Source organism: Pseudonaja textilis, chromosome 1 (assembly GCF_049901715.1).
Source record: "Pseudonaja textilis isolate UNSWEBS1 chromosome 1, rPseTex1.2, whole genome shotgun sequence".
Taxonomy (NCBI): Eukaryota; Metazoa; Chordata; class Lepidosauria; order Squamata; family Elapidae; genus Pseudonaja; species Pseudonaja textilis.
This window is the reverse complement of record NC_141990.1, coordinates 137,464,777-137,484,794: the sequence shown is the minus strand read 5'-3', so window position 1 is coordinate 137,484,794 and position 20,018 is coordinate 137,464,777. Positions and strand designations below refer to the sequence as shown.

General features: G+C 40.1%; 1 protein-coding gene across 3 annotated transcripts in view; it reads right to left on the bottom strand.

Moving 5' to 3' along the window:
* The window catches only part of KCNS3 (potassium voltage-gated channel modifier subfamily S member 3), a 37,442-nt gene extending 31,091 nt beyond the window's left edge, over window positions 1–6,351 (bottom strand). Inside the window, exons 1-2 of one of the 3 annotated variants that reach the window (XM_026695320.2) lie at window positions 6,200–6,351; window positions 3,306–4,831 (exon numbers count right to left, since the gene is read on the bottom strand). In XM_026695320.2, the coding sequence (XP_026551105.1) occupies window positions 3,306–4,782 (1,477 nt within the window). In that variant the 5' untranslated portion in view covers window positions 4,783–4,831; window positions 6,200–6,351. Of the gene's footprint in view, window positions 1–1,426; window positions 4,832–6,199 lie in introns of those variants that run through there. The other 2 variants (XM_087917557.1, XM_087917563.1) reach the window with 2 other exon arrangements.
* Between the last annotated feature and the right edge of the window lie 13,667 nt (window positions 6,352–20,018).

Here is a 20,018-nt window from a genome sequence, read left to right as displayed (position 1 = left end):
TGGAGATATATTTAGTAACCCTGTGATGTCATGAGCCAGTGGATGTATGAATTATTTGTCTTTTCACTTAGAAAGATTAAAGGTTATCCCCTCCCGCCCCCACATCTCAAGTTGCAAGTAGATATGACTGCGAGATCTTTGCTGGTCCAAAGTTATCAAGGAAACTTTGTGGTTGAGTTGAAATTTAATCTTGACTGACCCCGGCTGTTCAACATTGTAATCTAGGAAGAAGGAAAGGCTTGTAGCAAAATGATAAAGGACAATATCTATCTTCATTAGTAAGGGAACCCCACTCATTCATGAAAAAAATATGGAAAGGCGGGACTTTCTTCATTTCCGTTTCTACAAGGCCAAGGGAAGATTGTTATTTTTATTAACATGCAGCTGGGGAAAGTGATGTATTACCCCTTTGTCATTTTTGCATACCCACAGCTGGCAAAAGGTGCTGCTATGCCAAGTTAACTTTTGACCCCATATCCCGTAGCCAATGTGTATTAACTTTATTAATTTAGAATTCAAGAATACAGGACCAATGAGATTAGGAAAGACTATTTTGCAGCATAGAGAAGTAATCATATTATCCCTCTAACTTCTACAAAGTAGTTTCCTTTAAGTCTGGTGACTTTGTAAGAAAACGCATATGTATTTCTTGCACTTCAACAGTAGAGCTGTTATTATTGGTTTTTTTGTTTTAGTTTTAGTTTTGTGAGTTGGGGTGATTTTTGCAAATACTGGAGCAGGAAAACTTACAGCTAGAATAACAATACCTTGAAGTTTTCTAGTTGGTACTTTCTATTAAAATGATAATGTTTCTTCTCTTTAACAGTTACTGGCCTTCTCAAACATAGGCAGGCTGAGATACAAGATGACCAGAAGAAAACTTGTTGAAAATGATAGTGATAGGAAGAACTATCACTAATATTCCACAGATGATTTTGCTAAATTGCTGGGAATGACAGGTTAGTAATTTGCAAATGGATTTTGCTGGTTTAAAATTTTGGGGGTGTTACTTGGAACCCTGACAGGGAGCTGGTCACACACTCTGGCTGCCACAAATGTAGGACATTCTGTTTCAGGGAGTTTATTGCAATAGATTCCCTGGCTTTAAAACCTTTGCTCTCTATGTATGAGGTCATCTGGTAATCTGACATCTTATAAGGGTTCCCCAAGATTTCAAGCACTGGTTGGCTGTCGCCAGTCTATCAGAATGACAATGCCATAAACAATGAAGGCTGTACCATTTATAGCAGCTCCTAATGAATTCCTTCTATGTTATTGGTATAGAAAAACGGAACTAGCTTCTTCCTGGATCATCCTGGATCCTGTCATCATTACCAAAAACCAAAGAAGTACACAGGTGAGAAGCCACAACTCTTCCAACAACGCAAAGGCACAACTTGACATCCAGGTTTTTTATTCAGCCATTTGACAAAGTCTGCCACACTAAGGAAAGAGAGGGCATTGTGCTTTTCAAAATCAGAAACCAATCTAACCGGGGGGAAAAGAATCACATTTTATCGTACAGGAATGAATTCCCTCAAGTAGTCCTGGATCCAGAGTAGCAAAAAAGACATCACTGGGGCTTGATCGATAAAGAAGAAAAGGAGGTCAGCCTCAAAACTACTACAGCCTCCTGTCCTCTCCCCAGGTTCTTCTTATCACTTAAGAAGGTCAGATTGGGCAGCAATTCTATAGGGCTAGGCACTGGAACCCTCAATAAGGCTGTCTAGATGAACTGCCTCTCCACTACCCATGTAATTGGCACTATTGTACTGCAAATACTGCTGCCACCATTCCATTTTTTTCTGGTCCTGGAGCCACAGCTGGCAACTTGCGATACCTGGTCAACAGCAGGCTACCTAGAACCTGACCAGCAACTTTGCCTTTATGGGCTGCGTTGCGATTTATGGTAGTGACAACAGCAGGAGCTCCATTACTAGGAGGAAGTAGGAAGGAGGCTCAGACCAACAATGGAATTGGTCATTATTGTGCAGAAATGTAAATACTGACTTTATGGAAGCTCTTCCGGGAGCTCATTATTCTTCCTGAGCAAACAAAGCCAAACCTCTTGGTTGCTAAGTATTATTCTACTCTCCCCAGTAGCCAAAGCAGAAATAGCCATGGAAGAACAGAGTCATGTGAAAGGATGGAAAGGTGAGGTTTTAAAGTGGGTCAGTGAGAGTCCTGAAATTCACTTCCTGTTATATAGTTCTGCTCTGCTGATTCAAAGGACACTATGTGGTTTACTCTCAGTAACCATGAGGCATTGACTTGGATTGTACAGGTTGGTAAATAAACTATGGCTTTTAGCATCCTTATAGCTATCTTATGTAAAAAATTTCAAGGTCAGTGAACTGACAACCTGACACTCCCATCGTTACCACAATCTGATTCACAAGATTCAGAAAGCAGATTCAAGCAGCATAATAGAAGCCCAAGGGGCTACCTAGGAGATATAATCTGTTAATCTCTTCTGGTCAGGCATGCAAGTTTGATGTCCAAATGTCGCAAGATAAATATGAAGCTATACATTGCATTTTATAAATGGGAAGCAGAGATTAAATTTATCTCTTCGGTTGGGTTGCTGATTAACACCTGAGGCTTTTGTAAGTTGTCTATGGAGATTTTCAATCATCCAGGTCATGGTTGTCCCAAATGTGCTTTTTCAAGAGGAAACTGGCTTTTCCGGTTTTTCTTTGAAGACATTTTGCTTCTCATCCAAGAAGCTTCTTCAGCTCTGATGGAAGGTTCTTGGATGAGAAGCAAAACATCTTCAAAGAAAAACCAGAAAGTCCAGTTGCCTCTTGAAAAAGCATCTTTGGGACTAACAAAAGTATGGCTGAGAAATGAAGCCTCTCTATGGAACAGGAGTTTCTGTGCTAGCAGGTACCCATGATTGACGTTAAAAACATCTGTAACCCACATTAACAGGTTTTCATCTGAACTTGTATACATTTCCAAGAATATCTGCATTTTAGAATTCCACCTCACTGGGGCACACTTTCTACTTGCACACAATTCTCCCTTTCTCTGGAGACTTCAATCCAAACCATACTTTCATACATGTAAGTCCAGAAACAAACACCCAACGCCTTTTTCCTATGTCATGTTAAAAGCTAAACCACAATCTGTCTAGCCTTAAGCCTCATCTAAACAGTAAAGAATGTGCGACATCTTCACAGCAAAGAATGCCCCTATATGGCAGAGAGTTAAATACCCTGAGAATCAAGTGGTCTTTATAAAAGCTGTGCTGATATTAGAAAGAAACCGTTAAAGAAAGAGAGATTCAATTCATTTTCCTGTACCATTCTGCAAAGATGTTGTGTTATAAACATCATCAAGATCTTGAATACTGGAAGCATCTGTTGAATCTTGATCGTTGGCTACAATTCCTACTGAAGAAAGGCTAGAAATAAAGGAGTGCATCCTTTTTGCATAAATATCCCTAATGTTAAAATAAGGGAGGTCATTTGTCTTTTCCTTGGGAGTGTTATTGCACTGATCTCTATCGATATCCTTCTGCTTCTGATAGTATTTTGAAAACTTGTTGAAAATGATAGTTATAGGAAGGGCTACCACCAATATTCCACAGATAATGCAGCTTGTGCCAATGATCTTCCCTCCAAGGGTAACTGGGAAGGTATCCCCATAGCCAACGGTAGTCATGCTGATTGTGGCCCACCACCAGCAAATAGGGATATTACTCAGCTCTGAACTGTCCTGATCTTTTTCCACTGAGTAGACCAGAACAGAAAAAATAGAAATCCCAACAGCCAAGAACAAAAGCAGAAGTCCAACTTCATGATAGCTGTGCCTTAAAGTTGCCCCCAAAGACCGCAGTCCAACGGAATGTCGTGCTAGTTTCAATATTCGGAATATCCTCATTAAGCGTAGAATTTGAACCACCTTCCCCATGTTTTCGATGTCTTCGCTTTCTTCGTCTTTGGTGTCGACAGCCAAAGTGGCATAAAATGGAACAATCGATACAAAGTCAATGATATTCAGTGGGTTCTTCCAAAACTTCTTCTGACTTGGAGCAGCAGCTAATCTGATCATAAGCTCAGAGGTGAACCAGATGATGCATATGAGTTCCACAACATCCAGGATTGGGTTTTCAACCTCTTTGTCATTGACACCCACCTTCTGGAACTCTGGCATGCTGTGAATGCACATAGTCACAATAGATGCTAGGACCACACTTAAGGAAGATACAGCAATCAGTTTGGCTGATAAACAATATGCAGGGTTCTCCATTCTGATCCATATATTCTTGCGCAACTCTCCAAACCACTGTTTATCAAACTTCTCAAGCTCCTTCTCAAATATGGAAGACTCATCATCAGAAGTAGAAGAATCTAGACTTCCACCTGGGCTTCTTTGATCCCATTCTTTATCAGGACATTCTTCTTTTCTATCTTGGAACCAACCACTACAACAAGTATCAATGAAGAGCTCGTTGATCCCCCAGTACTCTATTTCCTGGCAAAAGGAGAAGACGCAAAGTTCTTCCATAACATGGAGTTTACCTGTGTAATAAAAATTCAGCACATATCTAAACAAAGAAGGGTTCCTATCAAAGTAATATTCCTTGTCTGCCACACTGTAATCATCGCAAAGTTCCAGAATAGCTTCTTCTGAATGGCACCTGAGTAGCTTCCCAAGCCTTGTATGAGGAAATTTGAGCAATGTACTTTGACCAATGGACTGTTTAAAACCACCAACATTCAAATTGACAAGCTCCTCATCTTGTCCTGGTCTGTGGAAGAATTCACCATACACCATTTTGATCACTGTGAGCTCTGCTTGCAAGGCACATAATATTACACGGCACCTAAAAAGGCAACACAAAACACAGGTAGGTGATCCAATCTAGTTTGGTGTTCATTGCAACTATTTAGAAAGGAAGGATGAAAATTATGAACAATACTAAATGTCATGAATGAAGGCAAATAATGTTGCAAGTTCCAATCTAAGTCAGTCATTGGAACCAGTGGTTTTGTCATCCGAGCTTCTGGACTCATGCTGGAGCCCAACATATTCTGGCAGACAGAAGTTCCCTCTAGCATGAGTCTGAAAGCTCGAAAGACTACATTTCTGGTTCTGATGACCGACCCATATTGGATCTTGCAGTACTAAATGTTTTCAATGAAGTGCTGTTAAATTACTTAAAAGACAGTTAATTAGATCTGAAATAGCAAGTTTGTATACAACAAAGAATGCCTTACACTCTCTTACCTTTTCCATCAACCCAGCTATCTAAAAATACAAATCAGTAATTTTACTGCTCTCAGAGTTTTATCATTTGAATTAATATTAATCTTTCAGATAATTTAAAAGTTGTTTTCCTAAGCAAACTTATTTTTCCTTTTCTCACGAGGAAGAAGTCCAGAATGGATTTTGGTTCCTGATCTGTTCGAGTTCTAACTCTGGACAAATCTCATTTTATTTCAAAGTGCAGATGTGCAACTTGGAAGACTCCCAGTGATTGCTCGATTGACAGGTGGGTGGATATTTGAAGCAAGAGGCCTTGACAACTCACACTCACCACAACTAGAACGGACTACTGCAACATGTTCAATGTGAGGTTCTTTGGAAATCCACCTGGAAACTGCTATTGCTGCCCAGTGCAGATACCCACATGGTGGTGGCTGAGAACCAAATAATGCTTGTGTTGTGAGCACTGGATTAGCTTCACGTAGGATTTCAGGGAGAAGCCAAAAGGTAAAAGCTAGAAGGCTTGGCTCTTGGGTATCTTCAGGACTGCCTCCTGCACATAGAACTGGTTTGTCCCGCGTGAACATGCTTAGCATTTGGGTCCCAAAAAAGAGAATATATATAGCTCAGGGTTGAACTGTGGAGTCCTTGGTGCTCTCTGAGCTTGGTTGTTTGCTTGCAGATGTTTCATTATCCAATTAAGTAACATCGTCAGTGACTTGTGTGAGGCTGTATAAATAATAGATAAGATTTTATAATCTGCAAAGGCTTGTTTTTAGCCTCTATTTATCTCTCCTATTATTTGTTTTTGATATTAAACTGGTTATGGTGATCATGTCCAGTTTAGTATCTATAAAACAAGCAAAGGCACATTATTTAGGACGGTACTTAATATTGGCATTTTAATTCAGTTGGGAAATAACTGATTGTCTTTTTTTCCCTCTCTCTCTCTTCATTTTCTGACATTTCTTATTTTGCTACTTACCAGGAAAGATAAAAAGTCTCTTCTTACAGCATTTACCAGTTCTAGAAGCATTTCTTACTGTAGCAGATTATATCTACAAGCATTCAGGGGCTGCAACCAAACCAGAACTGGAATGACTTTCAAGCTGCCAAATTCTGCACGTTCAAAAACATCCAAAGATACCTGAGGACAGGGAAAAAAACCAAAAACAGGTCATGATTATTTTATTACCCACATAGCTTTTAAGACAAGTGGTGATAAAAACAATGTTGATAAGAAAAAAGAGATATACGAAATGTGGTTACAAAAGATTTATGTTAGAGGTTTTCATGACCTCTGAATTGATCCATGGTTGCCATTGGGGCCATGAACTATGGAGCTGCTCCCAAAACTCAATTCCCACATAAGGGCAAGTTGAAATTACTTAATATTATCAATCTCAAGATCCAGCACCAAATCAGGCAGGAGGAATGTCACATCACAGTAGGGAAACCAGTACAGCAATAACAAACCCAAATAAGCCCTATATCCAAGTTCAACCACAGGTTCTCACTTCTATATATCTGCAATACAGATCCTCTGGAAGCCGTGATTTGATGGTTGAGGTTTTGTGGTCAAAACGGAGCAAGTCAGAAGTGTTTGCCTCTACTTCTGGGTTTCCTCATGCAATCTGTGGTTTTACTAGCTGTCTCAGACTTCCGTATGTTCTTTCACTACACAGCATAACTTTCACCTATGTTTCAAGAATCCTAATTCCCACCATAGGACTAGAAAACGCATTAAGTTATAAAATTTAAAATTACTTTATTCATTTACAGGTAAATTTTGTATATTGTTATATTTTAATAAAAAACCTCCCAGCTTAAAATTTTGATGTCAATTATTTGAGGTCATTATTTTTAACGAACAGCAAGGATTATAAAGATCATATGGCTAGGCACAAAGCACCAAGTAACTGAAATTTACTCCTGTGGTGTTTGTGTGTGTATACACATACATATCCCCCACATATTGGCTTTTATAGGAGTCACATTTTCTATAGCTACATCTAGATCTGACTTATATACCTTCAAAATATCAGGATAATCACTGCAATTAAGTGTTGTTTAGAAAATTTATATTCTGTCCAATCTCTCATTGGGTTTGGAAGCCTTTCAATCACTAAAAACATCCGTGGCAATAACATTAAAAACTTAAACGATACACAAACTTTAAAGTAAAAGAGGAACGTTAAAAATTCTGGGTAAATATGTTTTTTAAGTTCCTTTCTAAACTTTAACAATGATGGGAGTTCAATTTCAGTAGCAGCTTGTTCTTAATTTTATTACTCTGTAATTCTAATTTATTATGACATAATGATAAACAAATAAAATACCAATAGCAGTTGATGCTACAAAAATACAGACTTTGATAGTCATCATAAATTCTGAGTGTTGGCAGGGGCCACTGAGGTTATTAAATCCAATTTTCTGCTCAATGCAGTCACTCAGATTAAAGTATTTGTGATATATGACAATTTAAGGTCTGCTTGGTCATGTCCAGGAAGCACTATTTCTCTGAGTAACTGACTTTCCGTTCCAAATGGTGTTACTGTTAGGAAAATGGTCTTGCCATTCAGTGAAATTTGTCTTCTTTTGACTTAAAGGAATATCATATATATTTGCCATCTTGAGTTCCTTATAAAAGTAATATGGGGGGGGGGGTCTAATTATTATTATTGTTTTGTGTCTGTATGTTGGAGTGATAAAGAACATTGACTTGTCAAAAACAGTATCCTCTGAAACAATAAAGGTAACGTAATTGACCCCACAAAAAAAGTGCCAGGCTTTGAACTACCACATCAGCAATGGATAATCCTGAACAAAATTCGCACCTAACATGGCATCTCTGGTCTCTGTATAAATGGGGCATAGTATCCTCCCCTTAGTGTGACTGCAGCATGCCACGTCAAACTGTAGATCACATCATGACCAGTTATAAGCTGAGGGCATATATCAGCCCAGTATCTGATTTTTTTAAATATAAACTATGCTTCGCTTCAATGGTTAGATGGCCTAGACCTTGGTATTTGAACATAGATCTTTTTAACATTCATATTTCATTGTGTTCTACTCCTCTAGATGAAATGTTAATATATATTGCTAGTCCATATATGATATGCCATATACTAAATAAATAATCCTATAGACATGCCTTATGCCATTCCCAAAATGATCCAAAGTGTTCTATTTTGATGTTAAAAATAAAATCCTGAAAAGGACACATAGATGTCTCACTTAATGAATACTCATTGAATGACCGAGATTCAAGTTGCATCTGTGTCATATGCCAAGGACTATCTATACTATAAAGAGATTAGTGAGCACCCGGAATGGGCTGCTCCCACAAAAAAAATTAACAACATATTGTACTGACTTTGGTATACCAAAAAAAGTACTTTTTAAAAAAAGAGTTAATTAAGGTTAATGGACTGCTAAGCAGTACCAGAAAAACATAGTGGGAATAGCTTGTTTAAGATAGTTCACTGTATTTATATATGGATCATTAGCTTCATTTTGTTCAACCTCCAACAGTACAACGCTGATTCCACAAAATATGAGAATTTGCAAGACATGAATTGGTCAGTTTAAAAAGGGAATATGAGAATATACCATAAACAAATATTTACTAAGATTCTTTGAATGAAGCTCATTTACCTAAAATGTATATATCGCTTCAACTACAGCCTGGCTTTATTTGGGCCAAGATAATCAACACAGCTTTAGGCACTCTGATTTAATAAAGATAAATCCTGACAGTTTATATCACTTGAATGAAACATAGTGCATCTAATTAGAAGATTGTAATGGTAGACTCCTTTCCATCCGTTGCCTTGAAGACAGCCACTATGATCAAATGTTCTTTGACAGGTTGGGAGGTCTGCAAGTTACAGATCAGGCATTTCAGAAAAGTGCAAGCTAGGACCATTAAATAAAATAAAAGATTAAGTAACTAGAACTACTTGTCCCCAAATCAGTTTTGCACCTCCTCTCAGCCACGTTCTTGAATGTATACGGCAATAAATTCTGCCAAAAGTCTTTCCATTGCATTTGGCTTGAAACGCCATCCAGCATGAATGCCTAATCCTATCATTCAACTGTGTAGAACATGATCAAGTAGCTCGCACAGGTACTGTGCCAACAAAGATGTAGCCAGACTAAGGAGAACTACTTTCCCTTCTTTTTAATAAAAAAGTATAAAATTATGATTATGGAACTTTTAATAAACAACTAATGAGGAACAAAATATCACCAAATATTTTATGGTGTTTTGTGGCTTTATTTTTTTACAGTTTGAGGTTTTAATTGTGAGCTACCCAGAGTTGTGTTTCAAAATGAGTAGCCACCCAAATCTTTTAAATAAAATATGACTTTAATTTTTCATATAAAGTCCCCTTTAACCTCTCTCCATCATTCAATATGAATCTAATGTTTAATAGTTACAACTCTTTCTCAAGAATGATTCCCAGTCATGAATAACAATGCATCTCCTTCCCCAAATAGGTCCATGGAAATAAAAATACTAACTATTAAGTGAATTCTAACACATTTCCAATACATTGATAGGCATCAATTTAATACACAAAGTCAATTCCATTACAAGTATTTCTATTTCTATTCAATCTTTTGGATAGAGAAATTTAGCTCATTGAACCTCTTGGACTTAATCTGCCTTCTCCAATGCAAGCGGCTTTTGAAAAGCATGTTTGCTTGAGGTTAGCATTTCAGACATGGTAAAATAATTCCACAGCAGACTTCTAGTGGGCTCTGTAATACAAAAAAGGCAGGCTGCTAACTGTTGTTTCCACCAGAGGCCTCCAACATTCGTCTAAACTATAACTGTACTGTAATAACAACTTGAAGTCAAAAGACATTTTTAAAATATTATAGTATCACCTAACCAGCAATTTCACCCAAGGAAACCTGAAGTTGTTTCACACCTATACTGGTGGCAAAGGAAGAGTCTCCAAGTAGCAAAATACTACACACAAATATAGAAGGAAAAGCTAGTTGATTTCTGAGCAATATTTTTTTTAAAAGAAATACATCTAACATCATTAAAGGAACTCTCAGTTATGGAGGATATTCCATCACCAACTGTGGTAGAATCTAATCCAGCTAGATTAGAGGGAGATGTTAAACGGTACCGAGCTTAGATACTGTACCTTGCATTGCAGAATGTGGCACAGGTCTTATCTCCCCCCCAGAATCCCTGAAGACTTATCTGAACATTTCCAAAGAAATTAGTGAGTTGGTAAGGTTCCTGTAACATATGTAACTAACAATAAATCTTCTATTTGAGATTATTGATGAGTGGTTCTGGTTGCTTGCACCTGACACTAACTCTAGGGTAGCCATCTTCAGCAAAAGTACTAAATGGACCATTCAAATTTAAATGGCCTAAACCAGGGCTGTAAACTTCTGGACCACGGGCTGGATGCGTCACGCACTGGCCACGCCCACACCTGGTTTAGCGAAAGGGAAAAAAGTCCCAATACATCAGTAACGCTGCCTTGATGATGTGAGTTTGACAACCCTGGCCTAAATGATTCATAAAATAGTTGAATTAGCATTCTTCGGGAGGTTCTGGAAGACTTTAATAACTTAGAAGGTTCTAATGACTTGGAAATTAGAATAAAAAGATTATAATATACTTGCTTAACCCATGTGGCACCCTCCTTACCTTCTCCAAACCTTTCTCTGCCCTTATCCCCACAATCCTACAAGCTACCCTAATGCCACCCAACCTCTCTGCCCTTCATTTGCCAAGCAGGTTTTCACCCTATTGTTTCCACATCATAATATCCCTACAGCAGGTTTTGCCCATGAACCAGATGCATGTGTTCTGAATCCATGTATAAACCAAGTGTACTTCATACTTGATTGCCCAGCTTAGACATGAGCAGTTCTACACACAGAACATTTTGCAAATACCTATTCCCTCCTTTAACCCCCATCTTCTTTGTTCCAATTCTGGACTTCAGGTTGAAGCTAGAATTTTTCCTATTGGCTGTGATCCGGAAGATATGTTATTTGTTTTTCCTTTAATTTTCTTTATCAGCATTGCTCTGCTATTTAGTTGATGGGTTACCATCTTTGCCTTGCAGAAATTTTGCCAGGCCCCCATCCTTATTCCTCTCAGTCAACCAAAGTCTGAAACTTCCAGAAGGTCAGACTTTGTAATTCCTACAAGTGAGAGCTGACATACAGTTGGAAGAATACTACTTTAACTAGAATTTATGAAGCGTAATCACAAAGAACCATCAAAAACTCAGCTTTAGAGGAAAAAATAAAACAAAAGGAAGATGGTTTGGGAAATTGTCTCACGAGTTGGAGGTTGAATAAGTGTCACGGAGCCATAATGAAACCTTGAGTAAAGTGGTCTCTAGGTCTCAATGTATTTTTTCTCCAAGTTAGAAATGTTTCTTATTCTTACCTAAGGATAACAGTTTATGCAGCCCAATGAGCAAATTGTGCAAAATGTTTCCTTTTCAAATGTGAATATCATTGTTTTTCCTTTCAGAAAGGAAGAAAAAAAACATTTTACATTTATTTCAGCCTGTTTTATTCCCCTGCCTTACAAAGAGAGAACATTCAATGATATTGCTTAAGAAATTTCCATTTTGTAGATCATATTTACAAGCAATACAATAAGGAGATCATTTGCACAGGTTCAATCCCACCGGGCCGGAGAATGCATTCTTGCAGCTGCAGTTTGGCACAGACTGTTTAAATTGCTGAAAAAACATATAGCAAAAACAAGCCCATCTAGGAAGAAGCCTGAATGGTATCAATCTCTTTACAGATGCTTTGCAGCCAAAGAGTAATTGAAAATATATGTAGCTTTGGTAAGTCCTTTCTAGTCTTGCTACTCAGTGATTTGACATTGGATGATGGGTGGTGTTTTACAGGCAGCTTCATTCAGCCTTTCTGAGTCAGTGGGACCCATACATTATGGACTGGAGGAAGAGGGTAAAGGGAAGGCTTTGTCAGAGAAAAGGTAGCTTGTCTAATCCAGCTCCGCTTTCACTTTGGAGTATTTGTGAGGACTTGCAAAGCCATTACTGTATATCATCAGTCACCCAGCTAATCCTCCAGATCGCTGCAGCGAGACACTCTTTGAGCAAAGTGATTCAGCAAAACCTGAATTGGAGCCAAAAGCTTTCACATGATTACACTTCCCAGGTGACATTGATTTGGCCATTAAGACTTTTCACTGCTCTGGGAAAGTGTATTAAATAATTAGGATTTACCCAGAGGGCCAAATGCCAGTTATTCATTCAGTTCCCCCATCTTCCTCAACCAGACTATGATGGCTTGTTTTGAACTGTAATTGTGGGAATGTTTCCTGATGTAACAGGGGGTCAAGGCAGGGCAAAAATTGACCTACCCTCTGTACTTTTTGTCCCTAAAGAATTATTCAAAGCAGATGTTCCCATCTTTTCTAAAGGTCACTTATTTATAAAAGAAGCCCTGGTTTTTATAGTCCATGAGCATTCTTGTTATTACTACCAATTTCAAATTCTTATACAATGAAAAGTGCAGTAAGAAATAAGAAGTCAGAAAGGAATTCTTTAAACATTTCTGCCAGCTCCTTCATTCACTGCTCTTTTTGCCTTTGCCTTTTTTTGCTTTCAGTAAAACTTACTCTTGACCCCAGATCACTATTGTTGATTTTCTTTTTCTTTACAAAGTTTGTAACGAATGCATCATTATTACTAAGTAATCTGTGGAACTGAATGAAGCTTAATCACCAGAGCTATATATACAGTATGATATACTGTACATTATATTACATTATATTACTTTTCATTCCAGGAAATAATTCCAGCCCAGCATTACACACATTTTCTAGTTGTTGTTAAATCACTTACACCTGGGGTGCAAGTTCAATGTATGTTTCTTTTTTAATAATTAGTATATATTTAAAGTTCAGTGTGTGTATCCAAACATGTGCATGAAACAAACCTAAGTACACAATCAGAAGGGGCTGAGATTATTCTTGGCTTCTCACTGTTTCTACATACAGTGAGATTATGAACCTCAAGCTTGGCACTTGTTTTGGGGCCACTTATCAGCTGCATTCCCTAGACTCTAAGAACACGCTTAATTCTTCATATTTTGGAAGAGCCAATAAAACATTTATTTTCTGAAGTGAAGTACAAGTTTCTTAATTTCAATTGCAATATAAGTGAGAATGTTTTCACTTCCATAGGGTCTATTTACACATTTAAATAACAAGACTTCCCCTTAAATACATGTAAACAACACATCCACTCTCTTTAAACTCATCTATTTTGCTATCAGACTTAAGCTATGTGTGCTTGGATCCTGCATCTTAAATGTACATGCAGTGGTCTAGAAGTAAACCTTAAGGTATACAACTGGAATTACTGAATTCCTTCGCAGTAAATAAAGACTCTTAAATTTGTTCTGGGATTTGTGTCTGTGTGTGGGGAGTACAACAGAATCCTGGTTCGATGTACATAGAAAAAGGCATTCTGTAGCCAAATGTAAACAATCAACTTCCATTTTTTTACAAAGGTAGAAAGGAATGGCTCATTGCAAAGTTTGGTCGTTTCTGGATCCTCGGCCCAGAAGTTGGCAGGTTGCATAACTCTGCAGATGAGCTTGCAAAAATTTCTCAGTCTGTCATCACTGGTCAGAAAGCCATTTCAGCAAGACAGCCAGCAATAGGCCTTCTTAAGCTGTTACCTGCAAAGTCAATATTCCACAACAATTTCTGCAACAAGGATAAAGACTTCATGTCATCCACTAAAACTTTAGGTGCATGTGAAAAAATTCACCAAAATCACTGCTGGTCATTTTTGGAATTTCTAAGAGACCCAAACCAGTCACTGATGCTGGGCAAAACTATAATTCAACATCTGTAAAGGAAGACGGGGGGGGGGGGCATCCAGCTTGTTCTTTCTTATCCAAAAGAAGCCAGAGTGTAGGAATGGGCAAGAGCCCAGATTGGGACCACAGTATAATGAGAACAAATTTTATTTGTTCCTCCTATGTTCTTTTCCCATAAAATGCCCTTTGATGATGTTCTTGGTTACACTATTGCTTCAGATTCCTCATGAATGAATGCACATCATAATTGCTCTTTTTAAGAACTAACAAGGCATAACAATATACTACTACTGTAACAAGGCATATGGCCCTTAGAAATCCCCTCAAGTTCTACCACACTTGCTTCTACCAACAAAGCAAATAAGTTGCAGTTTAATTATATTTTTAAATGGCCATATAAAACATCTACAGTAATAAAAACATAAGCCACCCGATTCCACCACAGAGACACAGGTATAAATCCACAGCAGTCATCAATCCAGCCCTTCTTCTCCCTTGTTCCTTCTCTTGCTGAAATGCATTGAAATATATTTCTGTACTCTTGTAATTAATCACTTTCCACTTTTGCTGACAAACTGGACTAAGATTCAGCACAACGAGGCAGAACAAGAGTCAATGTTTGCAGAAACAGATACTTCTCACTGATGGGTCACATTACAGAAATATAAATTGTACCATACAGCAAGCTCATTCCATAGTCCATAATTAATGCACCTGAATTTTCTGTCTGCTTTCTCCTTTGCTTGGGAAAATTTGTTCCCATACTTCTCTTTGCATAAGACTTTGATCAATGACACATTTATTGCTGATCAACTCTCCTTCCATCTTCTGGGAAGAACTATTAAAAAAAGCATTAAACCCTTGCAAACACACTTTTAAAATGCAAGTAAGATGTTCTAAAAAGCAAACAAACTCTTGATTTGAAAAGGATATTCTGCTTTTAGGGTTCCAATACTATTACAGCCAACTGCCTAAGGAACCAGTGCATGGTTGCAGTTGTAAACAATGCTTTAAAGGAAATCCATCCAAACGCCCATTAAAAATATATTTTGGAAAAATACAGTAGATCTCTGCAGCGTGATTTTCTTCCTTTGGAAATAACAAGCCTTTCAGGAGCTATAATACCGTAGCAGAAGGAAGCACAATACCCTTGCTGGGAATCCTAAACATTTCTCTTCACAAAGCACAGTCAGAAAATAGGAACAGTCCAATTCCACAGATGTTTGTGGCTAGAGCAGTTTCAAGTTAGAAGGTAAAATATCTTGCAAGGAACCGGATCACCATTGTTCAAAGCATTTTCTGTTTCTTAGATTGCCTCTCCCTCCACACACGCACACCATACACCACAAGCACACACAATTTTCCTCATCCCCACTCTACCGTGCCTATACGACACTTTAAACACCTGTTTTTTAAGAAAAATGTCCATCTCAAACTGACACTCCTCCCCTCCGGCGCCGCCTTTTAATCCTACCTCAAAACACGAATAACTTAGCTCTAAAATTCTGCCTTGGGAACTGACGAGTTTAGATAAGAGCAGGCTACCCTGCAGCCCGCGCCTCCTCTTAGTAAACCAGCGCACACTTGCAACGCAGAGGGGCGACGTCCCAACCAAATCCAGGCCGACGGAGGAGAGATTTCAGATCCCAGTCCCAGATGCTCCGTCCTGGCCGGGCTCCGATTTTCTAGCTAGTATAAACCCGGACGCTGCTTTCCTTTCCTTCATCGATAGAGATTCCGTTTTATGAAAGGCGTCCCAACCGAGAAAAGAGAAATCACACCCGGGTTCTTTTAGCACTCGCCGGTGGCGGGAAAACTTGGAAGCACCAGAAGCCTCGAGGAAGGGCGCCGACGCTGCAGCGCACGGAGTAAAGTTTCCTTTGCCCCGGGACGATTGAAGGGAATGAGGAGGGAGGAGGGGGGGGGAGAAGGAAGCGAAGTGGGGAGCGGGAAAAAAACAACGAAGCAGTGGCCCGAAACTTCGGCTTTGCGGGTTGCTTTGCGGGTAGCCAGCAGCGAGAGATCGGAGGGCTGGAAGAAGAGACCGAGCGCGCACCTCTCCGGGCCGGCGCTGGGGAAAGGAAGGTTGCAAATATCTGCAGAGCGCAACGGGATCGAGCAGAACAGGGGGCTCTGTGGGCGGCCGCAGCTGAGAGCCTAAACAACGCAGGCGACCCGAAGCTTTGAAAGATGTCCCGGTGCAGCAGTGAAGGTGGAAGGTGGGGGGGAGGAGCGCGAAGCAGGGAAAAGGGCAGGGCTTGAGGAACGCGGGGCCTCCTCCTTCCCTCCCGCCGTTTTCGGGTGGCGTCCCGTCCGCGCCCCCCCCCCTCCACTCCGTCGTCCCTGCGGGGAAGCGCCCGTGAGCAGCTCCGGGAGCGCAGGTGAGAACTCCCTTTCCCCGCCGGGCAGTGTTTTTTTGCAATGCGACGGGAAAGGGATCGCTCCTCTGCACAGCGCGGCTAACAACTTTGCGGACCGGGAATGATGGGAGTTGAAGTCCAACGCGTGTAAGCAGGTTGGTTGGGGAAAGCTGCTATAAAATGGTACAGGGTGACTTGTTTGTGTTATATGCCGTCCCGCTTCCCTCCCTCCCCTCCCCCGCCCCGACTCCAGTATTCAAAGAAATAAAATCATTATCTGCTGCAATAAAAGGGCCGGATTGGGAACAACAGAAAAACGAATCCTGGGCTAAAAGTCTCCAGAGATTTTCAGTCATCCAAGTCATGATTGTTCCAAAGGTGCTTTTTCAGGAAGCAACTGGACGGGGTTTTTTGGGGTGGTGGTGGTGGGGAGACGTTTTGCTTCTCACCCAAGAAACATCTTCAGCTCCCCACTATCCTGTCAGAGCTGAAGAAGCTTCTTGGATGAGAAGTGAAAGGTCTTCAAAGAAAAAAAACAAGATAGTCCACGTGCCTCTTGAAAAAGCACCTTTGGGAGAACGCTGTAACTAAAGAATGACCATTGGGAACTCCCACCATAGCTTAGTGAGAGAAGATGGGGGTTTAATGTAGAAAGGGTTAAAGTCTTCCCCAGCCATCTTCAGGTAGGGCTGAGAAAGGCTTTTCTCCAACCTGATGCCCACAAAGGTGTTTGGGAACCACAGTGCCCAACTTTATAAATGGTTTTGGGTTAGGGTACTTAGGGGAGGCAGTGGTCTTTCCCATCATGCGGCACCTGTAAAAAAAATGCTTTAAGGCACTTAGTTTGGTTTGAGGGATAGGAATATGTGGACACCCCCAACTTATGCCTCAGTATTTGTTTTCAACCAGCAGATTAAAAAAATATTAATATCACTTAGAAATGTTCAGGTTGCCAAAGGAATCAGATTGTACAATAGATTCCAACCAGCTTTCCCCACAGTTCTTGAAATCTATTCCACTCTATTTCCTTAACTTGGCACCCTCCGTATGTTTCAACTTCGTCGTCCCATTATCCCCGTGCTGTGGAATTGGAACTTATCCAGCAGTTCTGGAGGGCATGAAGTCCAAGAGAGCTGCTTTGTACTGCCAAGACTGTAATACATTTGCCCAGCGGAGCTCATTTCTCTCTCTTTTTCATTTTTTTGCTTTAGAACAGGTGTCCCCAACCCTCGGGCCACGCAAACCAGTGAAGCCCCATCCGCGCATGCGCGGGGATGCAGGCACAGTGCGAAACAAGCCCTGCTCCCCGGTACCTATCCTGGGGGTTAAAAAAAACAACAACCGCTCTCCACAGAAACGGGCCCTAGCGCCCAAAAGGTTGAGGCGGGGGGAACGAGAGCTGCTGCTTTAGAGCCAAGAGTCTTCAGAAAGACTATTCTGAATATTGCCATTTTTATGGCTGTTGTGCTCAGGTTCACCAGAACAGGATTGGGACTGAATTCTGCAGGTTTTAGAATGCTCCCAAGTTTAAGAAGACGAAAAGTAGGAATTCATATTTCTATGTTCTAGCTCAGAGGTCTCCAAACTTGGCAACTTTAGGACTTGTGGACTTCAACTCCCAGAATTCTCCAGCCAGCTACGCTGATTAGGAAGAGGCTGTATAGTATTTGGGTCCTAGATTATTTAGTGGATTTGCTATTCTCTTATAAATAATGGAAGTTTCTGCTTCCCCGTTTTCTTCTTATCTGCGAGAAAGAGGCAGAAAGTGATCCACACTAAGTCAACTCAGTTGTTCCGTGCTATGTATTTCCCTGGACAGAAATGCAGAAGTTACTACTGTTTTATTTTTTATTTTTTATTTTATTTTATTTTGTCAATCTCTTACAAGATAATAGGTATAAGTATAAACATAGTTTTGAATACATGAAATGGATACATATAAGAAAAATAAAAAAGAAACAATAGGACAGGGACAGTAGGCACATTGGTGCGCTTATGCACGCCCCCTTACAGACCTCTTAGGAAAGGAGTGAGGTCAATAGTAGACAGTCTAAGGTTAAAGTTTTTGGGGTTTGGTGAAGAAACCACAGGTAGAGTATTCCAGACATTGACCACTCTGTTGCTGAAGTTGTATTTCCTGCAATCAAGTTTGGTGCGGTTTACCTTGAGTTTGTATCTATTATGTGCTCTTGTATTGTTATGGTTGAAGCTGAAGTATTCATTGACAGGTAGGACATTGCAATATATAATTTTATGCACTTTACTTAGATCGGACTGAAGGTTGTCTCGATCTAGAATTTCAAGTCTGGTGGTATAAGATATTCTGTAACGAGTAGAGGAGTGGAGAACTCTTCTTGTGAAAGAGTTCTCTGTGTTGCTTCTGTTCAGTGTCATGGCATGGGCTACTTAGTAGTATGCTGTGCATATGGATTCATGAAATGAAAAACCAAGCATCAGCTTGCAAGGAAGGGACAACATTGAAAAAAAGAGAACGATGAAACCAAACTTTGACTCATAGAATTAGCTTTGGCAGGACCATATATCTGGACAACCAGTAGAGTTAAGAATAGCCTAGTAGCTCTTTTTTATTATTTAGTAGTCATTTGGCTATGGCAGACAGAGTAGTCCCAACTGCGGTAACTAGATCTAAAGTTATACAGGTAACTCTTGACTTACAACAACAGTCGAGTGCAAATTTTTCTGTTGCTAAACAAGATAGACGTTAAGTGAATTGTACCCCATTCTACAACTTTTCTTGCCGCATTAGTAAGTGAATTTGGCTTCCCCTTTGACTTTGTTCGTCTAAAGGGTGCAAAAATTGATCATATGATGATCCCAGGACACTGCATCCGTCATAAATATGAGTCAAAGATCCAACTTTTGATGTGATCATAAGGATACAGTAAGGGTCGTAAGTGTGAAAAATGTCCATAAGTCACTTTTTTCAGTGCCTTTATAACTTCAGTCACCAGACAAAGGATGTAAGTCAAGCACTATCTGTACTTCAGTTTTTTTATTTTATTTTTTCATTTACTTTTATGAGTATTTTTACTGATATCCACTGTTTATTATTTTTATAAGCAAGGCAACAAACATATTTAATCTCCTTCCCTCCTCCTATTTTCCCCACAACAACAACCCAATGAGGTAGTTGAATTGACAGAGAGTAACCTGCCCAAAGTCAATCAGCTGGCATGTGGCCCTCCCATGCCTCATTTTCGGCCATGACAGCCTCCTGCAGCCTTCTGCCAGTGAAAACAGTCTGTGGTGCCTCTGCTAGCAAAAATGGAGCCTGGGGATACACACATGCCCCACCATGCCCCATTTTCAGCCATGATGGCCTCCTGCAGCCCTCTGTGCACGGTCCCCCTGAACTCTTTTTTCACTGGCAGAGGCCTGCAAGAGGCCATTGCGGCCAAAAATGGGGTGCATGGGGCCGCACATGCCCCCCCTCTCCCAGCTCCATTTTCACTGGCAAAGGCAGGCCAGTCCAGGCCAGTCCTTCACTGTTTCCAGGCCAGCCCTGTGGGCCAGATCTAAGCACCCCACGGGCCAGATCAGGCCTGCAGGCCTTGAGTTTGA